The 10394-nt window shown below is 44.1% G+C and overlaps 1 protein-coding gene across 1 annotated transcript in view; it reads right to left on the bottom strand.

The window, feature by feature from the left end:
* Positions 1-3457: 3457 nt before the first annotated feature.
* Positions 3458-10394, bottom strand: part of NIBAN1 (niban apoptosis regulator 1) — a 180191-nt gene continuing 173254 nt past the window's right edge. Inside the window, exon 14 of the mRNA XM_054435848.2 lies at positions 3458-8513. Coding sequence (XP_054291823.1) covers positions 7393-8513 — 1121 coding nt within the window. The 3' untranslated portion in view covers positions 3458-7392. The remainder of the gene's footprint in view (positions 8514-10394) is intronic.

Below are 10394 nucleotides of genomic sequence, written 5' to 3'. Positions count from 1 at the left end.
CTGAGTGTAGTGAGGGCAAGGGCTGATAGTTTTGTTTGCCACTCTACTCCCAGGGCCTAGCAGTCTGCAGCACATTAGTAGATATCAATAAATATTATTTGATATTAAAAATATTTATTGATGTCTACTAATGAATCCATGAATGAATCCTGACTGACAAATGGTACATGGAGAACACCATCTATTCTAACAACTGAATACAAAATTTAATGACTCAAAACTTAAGAAAGGGCAGCGACAGACAGATCACACCCCTAAGTCCCTCCCCGTGATAAATGGGCAGAGATAGGGGGATGAAAGAACTAAAGTCCACCTCCCAACCCCAAGTTCTTAGATGAAAGCTTGGCCTTGACATGGAAATGAGATGGAAATTTCCAACTAGAATATGCTGAGTTGCTTTTGGTTTATTTTTTAAGTTTTTAGAAAGAAAGGGGGACCAGGAAATTATGATACCTGCCCAAGATATTATAAAGGGGTCTGCTACCAATGCAAAGAGATTCGGCAGGGCATATGCAGGATTAGTAATTGCAGAAAGATAAAACTGTTTCATGACTGTTATTCCATGGAATTAATATTATTCAATAAACCAGTCACACAAATTAAAAAAAAAAACTTGAAGCCTCCAATAGATGGAAATAGAAACACCTTCCTTTTTTCCTTCATATGACCTTTCTCAAACCAGTGTGCACAAAAGCTGTTCGCTACATGGTCCAGGCAATAGCACAGAATAAGGAGAGAGCAAGGAGGGGAAAGTTGAAGTCTCACCAGGGGAAGCCACCTCTTAGGTTCAAAATCACCTCAGCGTCCCGTAGGAACTCCTCCATTTTCCCACCCCAACTGTGTCTTGTTGCTCCCTCACCCCAATTTGGAATTGCTAACACAAAGGGAGTTCTTGCTACTATACATGTATACTGCTTTGTGTGGAGTCCAGAAGTGGAGAAACACAACAGAATCTGCAGGAGGTCTGGAGCAGCGTTCCCAGAGGACCCCGATTCCTGGAAAGAGTGTGTGGGGCTGCCATAAAGGAGTCTTGGTAAAAGTCTCCTTCAGGGTAGGCAGCTGGATTTTGGTTGTTAGTTTATGATAGAGAAGAGATAAAGGAGGCAAGAAATAAAGAGCAGGCTTAAGAAGTTCAACAACTGCCCTGTGTCCATGTGTTTTTTCGGGGGGTGGGGAGCTGGGGGAGGGATAGCATTAGGAGAAATACCTAATGTAAATGGTTGATGGGTGCAGCAAACCAACATGGCACATGTATACCTATGTAACAATCCTGCACGTTGTGCACATGTATCCTAGAACTTAAAAAAAAAAAGCTCAACAACCAAACTTGACATTTCTTGAGTAGACTCAGGAGCTGCCCTACATTTGTGCTGCCAGAACCCTTCCTCCTCTTCTTACAGAGCCATCATTTGCTTCTCAATCTTCCCAAATGGACTGAGCTCCCTAAAAAGCAGGGACCATATCTGTTTCTCTCTGTTCCCTGCCCATCCACAACAGAAGAGCTTGCCAGAGGTAGATGCTGTCCATGAACTCTTGGGCATTTGCTTGTGTTTTGCAGACTTGGGTGCAATTCAAGGGTGACCTTCTTAACTTTTTGCATTGATTACATCATAGAGACCTTAAGAAAACCCAGTGGTGGCCACTGCCCTGAGAACTAGGAAGCAGTTCATAGTATTGATAGCTAGCTTGACTTGGGGGTAACTTGGCTCTGAAGCTCCCTCCCAGAGCTGTGGGTATGCACAAATGATGGTCAGTTTTCATCACTGAAATGGAACTCTCCCAGTAGGCTGAGGGTAAATGAAGTTACCAGCTTCACAGCCACTTATGGCATGCTGAGGGATCATCAGCTATATCTCCACTTGTCTCCTACTTCTGGAATGGATGGATGCTATTTATCTATTCCTTCAACTTTTTTTTTTTTTTGATAGAGTCTCGCTCTGTCACCCAGGCTAGAGTGCAGCGGCATGATCTTGGCTCACTACAACCTCCACCTCCCGGGTTCAAGTGATTCTCCTGTCTCAGCCTCCTGATTAGCTAGATTACAGGGGCCTCCCACCACACCCGGCTAATTTTTATATTTTTAGTAGAGATGGGGTTTCGCCATGTTGGTCAGGCTGGTCTCGAACTCCTGACCTCAAGTGATCTGCCCATCTTGGCCTCCCAAAGTGTTGGGATTACAAGTGTGAACCACCGTGCCCGGCCCCTTCAACATGCATTAAACATTTGCTATTGAGCTTCGTATTCCTTTGCTACGATTACAAAGATTACAGACAGGGTACCTGTCCCAAAGGCAAAGGCAAGGTAAATGCTGCAGTAGAGTGAAAGAGGATGACCAGAAGGAGGCAAGAAAATTAGGGTGAGAGTTCAGAAAAGTGTTACTGGCTGTGGGGGCAGGGTGGATTTAGCCTGACTTATCCTGACACTTACAGGAGAAGTGGGAATTGGCCAGATGGAGATAAGAGAGCCAGATGTTTTTAGCAAAAGGAAGAACGTGGCAAAGATTCAGTGGTGTTCAAGCAGGGGCCGCTCCAAGTGTGGCTGAGGAGAGAATAGCTTTAGTTGACCCTCCCAAGACTCATGGATCCTGTCCAAGCCACACCCAATAAACATATGACCTCAGAAAAAACTCTGCAAACAGTTTCAAATCAACTCCCTGTCCCTTAATTCCAATCTGAATTTTGGCTCTAAGTGGAAGAAGGTCTGAGGGGGCCACTCTGGAAGTGATTCTTGCATCCTGGAAGTTTGGTATGGAAGGGGGAGAAGGAATCATTAATTTTATGCCACACCAAGTGTCCCCCTCACTGGTGGACTTGATTTCTCCAATGTTTCTTCCTCTCTCGCCTGTTGGTGTGACTAGAGTTAAAGGTGAGATTATAGACAAGATGTAGGCCAGGTGAGGAAGTAAATACTCATTTGGGATTCTCCCTGGCCAGGTCCTCCCTGGGAATCTGCGTTTGCTGATGTCAGAGATCACATCTACTGTGTTCACTTGTTTCTCCACCACCCACTGGAGTGCCTGCTTATAGGAGGTGACCAGTCATTATTTTTTTGGTGAATGAATCCACGGATAAATGAGCAACTGTGGACATGGCAAATAAATACTGTTTTATATATAATTACAGAAAGAATGAATGTTTTGCTCAATGTTACCCACTGAAAATAAATTTAAGTTTGAACAGCAGTTCAATTACATCAAGAGTAATTGCCCACTGCTGTATTATGAATGTGATCCAATTCCTGGAGACGTAAGCATATGCATTATCAAAGCATAATTACACCTGACATTAAGTGGCTTCCCTGCAGATTCCTTCCTGACAACAGAAAAGTAAAAGGTCCACGATACAGCAAGAGTGACTCACCTTTTCATTTCAGAGGGCTGTACCTCACAATTCAAGTGTGACATCTGCTTAAAAGATGAAACCAGCCTCCTTCCAAATAAATGACATCTGGTCAGCTCTTCAAGGATGAACATTTTATTGGAATATAGGCACTTGGCAGAGTAAATACATGGTTACAAAGTGTTTTAAGTTTATTTGCTTTATATAGTGACCAGAAAAGTCAATCCACAGTATTGATTTTTTTTCTTGAAGTTGCAGACTTTAGAAGGCAAACCCTCAAACCCATCTCTTTATGGTAAAGTGTGAAGGCACATGTTGCCAACTGTTGCATCAACTGATACTATGATTAAGTCAATGATGTCCTTCCCTTCTTCACATCAAAATTGCTACGAATCACATATCACTTAACCTTATTATAATGAACAAAAATAACTTTTGTCTTGGGGAATTGTGAAACCTTTTGAAATCACTAGCTCCGACATAGAAGACTACACAACCAGACTTGAGAATTTTTATAATAAAATATGTAAGGCCAGAAAGCTTTTGGACAAGTTGGAATCTTACCCTGGTAGTCTCCAAAATATATATTTTTTTTTAAAAGAAAGTTTACTATGTGTAATGCAAGGCACTTGTGTCTCTGCTCAAAGCTACAAGGGAAAAAATGACAAGCCCAATTTTTTTCAAGGAAAGTATTTTTTCTCTGTGAAAGGTCAGTAGTAAAAGAACTAGTTTAAAGTCATGGAGTTTTTGCCAAAAACCATGTCTCGAGGTTTTATGCATTTCTAATGGCTTTGCCCACAGGAGAGATACCCAGAGTGGCACACAGAGGCTAAGGAAAAAAATGCTATTCATTTAGATCAGAATAACCTTGCTCCAATCTGGAAACCACTGAAATGACACATAAAAGTCTATATGAAAAGCAAAACAAACTCATGGTGATATGAAGTTATTCCATTCAACATGTTAAAATGAAGACAGAATATTTTAAATGCACTCTAGTTTCCTGTTCCAACTTCAAATTAAACAATCATCCTGCTTATTCTAGAAAACTTTTTTTTTTTTTTTGAGACAGGGTCTCATTTTGTTGCCCAAGCTGGAGTACAGTGGTACAATCATAGTTCACTGCAGCCTCAACTTCCCTCGCTCAAACAATCCTCCTGCCTCAACCACCCAAGTAGCTAGGACTGCAGGCACACACCATTATTATTTTTTGTAAGGATGAGATCTTGCTATGTTGCCCAGGCTTGTCTAGAACTCCTGGGCTCAAGTGACCCTCCCACCTCAGCCTCCCAAAGTGCTGGGATTATAGGTGTAAGCTACTGCATCCAGCCCAAAAACTTGTCTTTAGTGAAATATGTACAGAAAATTCTTTGATTATATTCTGGAGTACATCCTGCCAAAGAGTGCCCAGTCCTCCCTGACCTACATGATGGATAAAGGTAGGGCACTGATGTTCATCCATCCAATGCAGTGAAATGTACTCTCTTTTAGGGTTGAAAAAAATCTCTTAGCTTTCCAGGGGATGCAAGAAGCCCTGCATTGAGCAAAGAAAGGAAGCTAGGAAGCTCCGGTGTGAGGTCAGCCTGGGCTGGGACTCCACACTACTGTCCCAGGGAGTCGGGCAGCCTTTGTGGGGCTGGGCACTGCTTCTTTGGCTCCCTGCCTTACTGGGCAGTGCATCTGGCCATCTGCCCCTTGGACTTTGGACTTTACTTAAGAGAAAACTCAACCAGGGCAGAATTCAAAACGTCTCTCTGCCTGACAGCAGGCCCCAAATAGCCCCAGCACAGCAGTGTTCTGGGTGTCCAGTTCCCACATTTCCCGAGCAGCCTGACGCATGCCAGGTCCTGTGCACCAGGGATATTAAAGTGACTCAAGGAGGCAGGAAGCCATTATTCAAGGCTGTGGGTTTCTAGCAGGAAGCACAGATGATGACTAAACCCTAGTTTCTGTCTTTTAAGAGAGGAGCCTTTTGGAGAGACAAGAAGTAAACCTAATTTCAACACACCATGCCAAATGCCAGGATATAAGTGAGCACTGCAGAAAGCAGAGACTGGGGGAGAAGTGGTCTTTACTTTCTTCACCTGTGGTGGGATCCCTCAAAGACATGAGGATTTAAACACTCCAAGAAAAGTTGCAACAATTAGATATGATATTATACAGATACTGATTATTATTCATGTTTATGACCTAGAAATTCTTCATGGGAGGGCTGAAGAGGGTGATATTTTAATTTCTGGTTAAATGGTTGAACTGTGTGTGAAGCAAATGCTCTAAAGAACTGACATAAATTTACTCGATAGTGATGATCTAAACAAGTTCTCAACAAATATGTTGAGATCTGATATTAAAATTTGGGGAGGGGCCAGGTAGCTCATGCTGTAATCCCAGCACTTTGGGAAGTCGAGGTGGGTGGATCACTTGAAGTCAGGAGTTTGAGACCAGCCTGGCCAACATGGTGAAAACCCATCTCTACCAAAAATACAAAAATTAGCTGGGAGTGGTACTGCATGGCTGTAATTCCAGCTACTTGGGAGGCTGAGAGAGGAGAATCTCCTCAACCCAGGAGACGGAGGTTGCAGTGAGCCGAGATCACACCACTGCACTCCAGCCTTGGTGACACAGTGAGACTCCATCTCAAAAAAATAAAATAAAATAAAAAGTCGGGGAGGGAAACCAAGATGTAATACCTGGGACTGGAGATTTTAGGAAATGATCTGGTATTTTTCTGAAGGAGAAAAGAACAACTCCTTTTAATCTTTTGGAAGTAAGTCTCTTCCACTTTCAACATTAATGGTTATAGGTCACCATCCATTAAGAAGATGTGTTCTGTCTATTTCCATTAAAATGTAAGTTCTAGGAGGAAGGAACAAAGTTCTTTTTCACCATGGTGTCCCCAGTGCTTGGTATATAACAGAGACTCAATTAGCTTGCTGAATGACCAAACAAATGATTTCAGCTTTTGGTAACATCTTTGGAACTTGAGGGCATACACCTTGGCTTTTGTCTTTATTCATTTATTTATTTATTCATTCATTTTGTGCCCTTCTGGGCATGAACCAGGACTATTTGAATGGAAAGAGAAAAAAAAAAAGCTGTCATAGTTTAAAAATTGGCATATGTTCTACTCCAGATTAAATTCCCTTGGACCTTTTAATTTATGCTAGAACAAGCACTTATCTTTTCTTTTTTTAATTACTAAGCCCAACACAGTGCGTGGCATGCAGTAACTGTTCAAATAATGTTTGTTTAATTGATGGGTTTTAAGCTCGATAACTTAGCTAAGCGCTTTGCACAGTCTAAGCCTAATTTGGAATGCTTTCAGGCTTACCCAGGCCAATAAAATTTTCTTGCCTCATCTGAATTTCCTGAAAAATGTGATTAATTAATAAGAATCATCGAGATTAATTAATAAGAAATTGATAGCAGGATGAGTAACAGGGCCAGACAGTCCCACAGATCACACCTTCCGCCCTCCATTTCCACTCAGCTTCTCTTGAATCTATTGGGCATGATTGTCTCTGTGGGGCTACAGCCAGCACGGGTGACTGTTCACGACCTACCCTCTCTTGCAGCCTGACTGTGGACAAATGCCGAGTCCTTAAGAGATGGTGAAGTAGGTATAGTAGATAGTAAAGCTACACTTACAGTATACATTTGCATTCTCAAACAAAATTCAAAAGCCTTAAAGTGCATAAGAAGATTGCACCATTGAAAAGTGCAGAGTATACTCAAAACTGTCATCCTACGGTTTTCTGTCTTCCCTGCAATACTATTCCCTCCTCAGACATCCTCAGCTCCCTCTCACCCCAAGTATGCCATTGCCTTTGTAATTCTTATTAAAATACTAAAGCAAAAATTCATTGTAGAACAATTCATGCCCACAAAGGTTTGCCTCAGTTGCTCATGCCCTGTATGCATTTCTTCTGGTTTTATTATTCAAATTAAGAAAATACTTAAAAATTTTTTGGTAACAGCTTGCATGCAACCCCTAAGTGTACCCCTATAACCCTTTGGCTTTGTTCAGAGAAAGACTTCAGCCAAATTGTCCCTTTCACTCCTCTGAGGGCAGCTCTGGGAAACTCTCCTGTCCACCTTCTCCCTCCTTCACATCAGCTTTGTGTGACAGCAGGACATCCGGGTTTGAAGCATCCTCCACCACCCACTGACACTCATGAACACGGGCTACCTTGATCTCCTCTGCATTCACACTGGCCGTGGCTTGGGCCGCGCTGCTTTGCCCTCCCATCTCTTCTTGTTCCTCGGAAACCTGGCTCTCACTGAGGCAGATGAGGTCAGAACCTAAGGTGCAGCCCTCTTGCTGTGAGGCCTCCCCTTCCTTGGTACACTTGTCCCGTCTTCCTTCATGCGCAGCGAGTGTGCAGGCCTCTCCTGGGAGCTCCCCCTCCACAGGCCCCAGGGGCTCCTCGGTGAGCCCTCCACTGGCTGGCGGAGAGGCTGGGCTGCCTACCTCTGGAAATCCCCCCAACTCCTCCCCATGGGCCTCGGGACAGGGAGGTTGGGCCTCCCTCTCGCTGACTTCACTTTCTTCACAGTTGTCGGGATGGATGGCAGCTGCCTGACTGGGCTCTTTTTCCTCTTCTTCTTCATTTTCTTGGGGAATGTGGCTCTCCCCATTCGTATCTTCTTCCATCACTGGAGCAGAGTCCACTGGTACTTCCATGGACGCTGTCAGCAACTTTCTGAGCTCCTTCAAAGAACTTGAGGCAGTGATGGGTTCTGGCTCTTCCTGGGCGGGTTCTTCATCCTCAAGGGTCCCTCCAAACTCCAGCTCTGATGAGCATGTGCCCGGGAGTCCTGCTGTGTCCTCTGCTGCCACAGGATTCACCACGGGGTCATCCACTCTTGAAATAATCACCTGCTCAGTCCCATCTCGGGGTGGGCTTGGCCCAGGGAGAGAAAGGCTTTCTCCTTTGGCCAACGAGCTAGGGACCTCAGGCTGCTTCTCTTCCTCTGACTCCTGGAATACTTCGTTACTGAGGGTCTCACTACCCGGAACTCCTGGCAGAATGGCAGAAGCTCTCCTGGCAGGGCTGGCCTGGTTTGACCCTGTGAGGGGCTTTAGATCTGTTAAGCTGGACACACTTTCACTGGGCAAGGCCATGTTATCTTCAAATAAGTTGTGTTTCTTCAAGATAGCAGCTTCTTTTATCACTGAGAGATATCAGAAAACAAAACATGATATTAACACTCTGCCCTGGTCAGCAGAGTTGATTTTCTGATTTTATTGAGAAGCCAAAGTCCCCTTTCAGCCTCTCTGGCTATCCAAATTTTTCCATTTCAAGACCCAGCTTACATCCAGGGAGGCTTCCCTGATGACCAAAGACTATAAACTCTTTCCAAACTCTGAGCCTCTGTAGCATTCATTCATTCATTTATTCAAACAGCAAACATTTGCAGGACATTTAACATGGGACAGGCCCTGGGAATCCAGAGATGAATAAACTATAGCCTTTGTTTTCAGGACACTCAGGGTCTGCAGTAGCATCACCTGTATCCCTCAGGGAGGCCCCAGCACATTTTATTAGCTGCTAAGAAGGGTGGCGCCAGTTTGTCCACCTGGACTGAAATTCTCTAGGGCAGGGCCAGGCCTTACACTTCTCTGCTTTACCTTGCAGTATAGTCCTGAATGTGTAATAGGTACTCAGTACTGCACATGCAGAGGAGAGGGCCAAAATGAAGATCCATGTGCATCTAGCTCAGTTTCAAAGGCCTCCAGAAGGGCAAATCCAATAACAACAACAACAACAGCAGGTGACATTGTTGACCACAGGCCTCCTACTTATGGCTGTGCAGGGGCTGTAGTGCCCCAAAATATCACATCCCAGGGGTGCCATTCATATCAAAGACAGTACAGATTTGTGTATTCGGCATAACTTTTCAGCATCTAGCTGCAGAGTTTCCTTCTCTAACAAAATCAATATATTGTGACAATTTTCTAACAGACAGCAATAAAGTGTCTGGAGGAAAGGAATCTTTTTCAAAATCACCCAAAGGTGCCCATGGTGGGCTGGCAGTGGCCTTGACCAAGCCCTTCCTTTGTGTAGACAGTGTGCTGACATCTTCATATTGCTGGTCTCACTGGATTCCCTAGAATTAGCTACTAGGACCTGAGGCTTGTGGTTGGCCAGTTTTCATTGAGGAAGGTCTTTTGTGATACTCAAGACCTTCCCAAAGGAGACCAGATATGTTTCAGGCCCACAGTTTGATGGTGGCCTTCTCCAGCTTTTTTTTTTTTTTTTTTTTTTTTTTTTTGAGACCGAGTCTCACTCTGTCACCCAGGCTGGAGTGCAGTGGCACGATCTTGACTCACTGGAACCTCTGCCTCTTGGATTCAAGTGATTCTCCTACCTCAGCTTCTGGAGTAGCTGGGATTACAGGTGTACACCACCATGCCCAGCTAATTTTTAAATATTTTTAGTAGAGACGGAGTTTCACCATGTTGGCCAGGCTGGCCTCGAACTCCTGACCTCAAGTGATCTGCCCATCTTGGCCTCCCAAAGTGCTGGGATTACAGGTGTGACCCACTGTGCCCAGCCCTCTCCAGCATATTTTAAACAAAGTTTTCCTATCCACAATCCAATCCCAGGCAAGGCATGATTCCTGAGGATACTGGGTGCCGGAGTCCCAACAAGACTTGTGTGGCACTGCGTCATCACCCTGCACCTTTTTCTGTCTGGCTGAGTGGAGGCTGGGAATGTGTTGAGAGAGCCATTAATAAGCCTTGCTGCTGGAATTGCCTCTTCTCAGCTTTGGTGGGTGGGGGGCACGGGTAGTTACAAGCCTGTGCCTAAGAAAAGCCCTTTTCCCTTTGTTCTGTCTGGAATAGCAAGAAGAAGACAGCTCTTCATGAGAGACCCGAGATTTAATCTCACTAAGCCTCAACTTTCTCATCTGTAAAATGAAACTTAAAATTCTCATCTCATAGCATTAATATTTTTGTATTAAAAAGGGAAAATAATATCTAAAGTGTCAGTTTAGTGTATACTTAATCACAACGCTCAATCAAGGTTAGTATCCTTCCTTCTTTCCTTC

Source organism: Pongo pygmaeus, chromosome 1 (assembly GCF_028885625.2).
Source record: "Pongo pygmaeus isolate AG05252 chromosome 1, NHGRI_mPonPyg2-v2.0_pri, whole genome shotgun sequence".
Taxonomy (NCBI): domain Eukaryota; kingdom Metazoa; phylum Chordata; class Mammalia; order Primates; family Hominidae; genus Pongo; species Pongo pygmaeus.
This window is presented reverse-complemented; position numbering and strand designations above follow the sequence as displayed.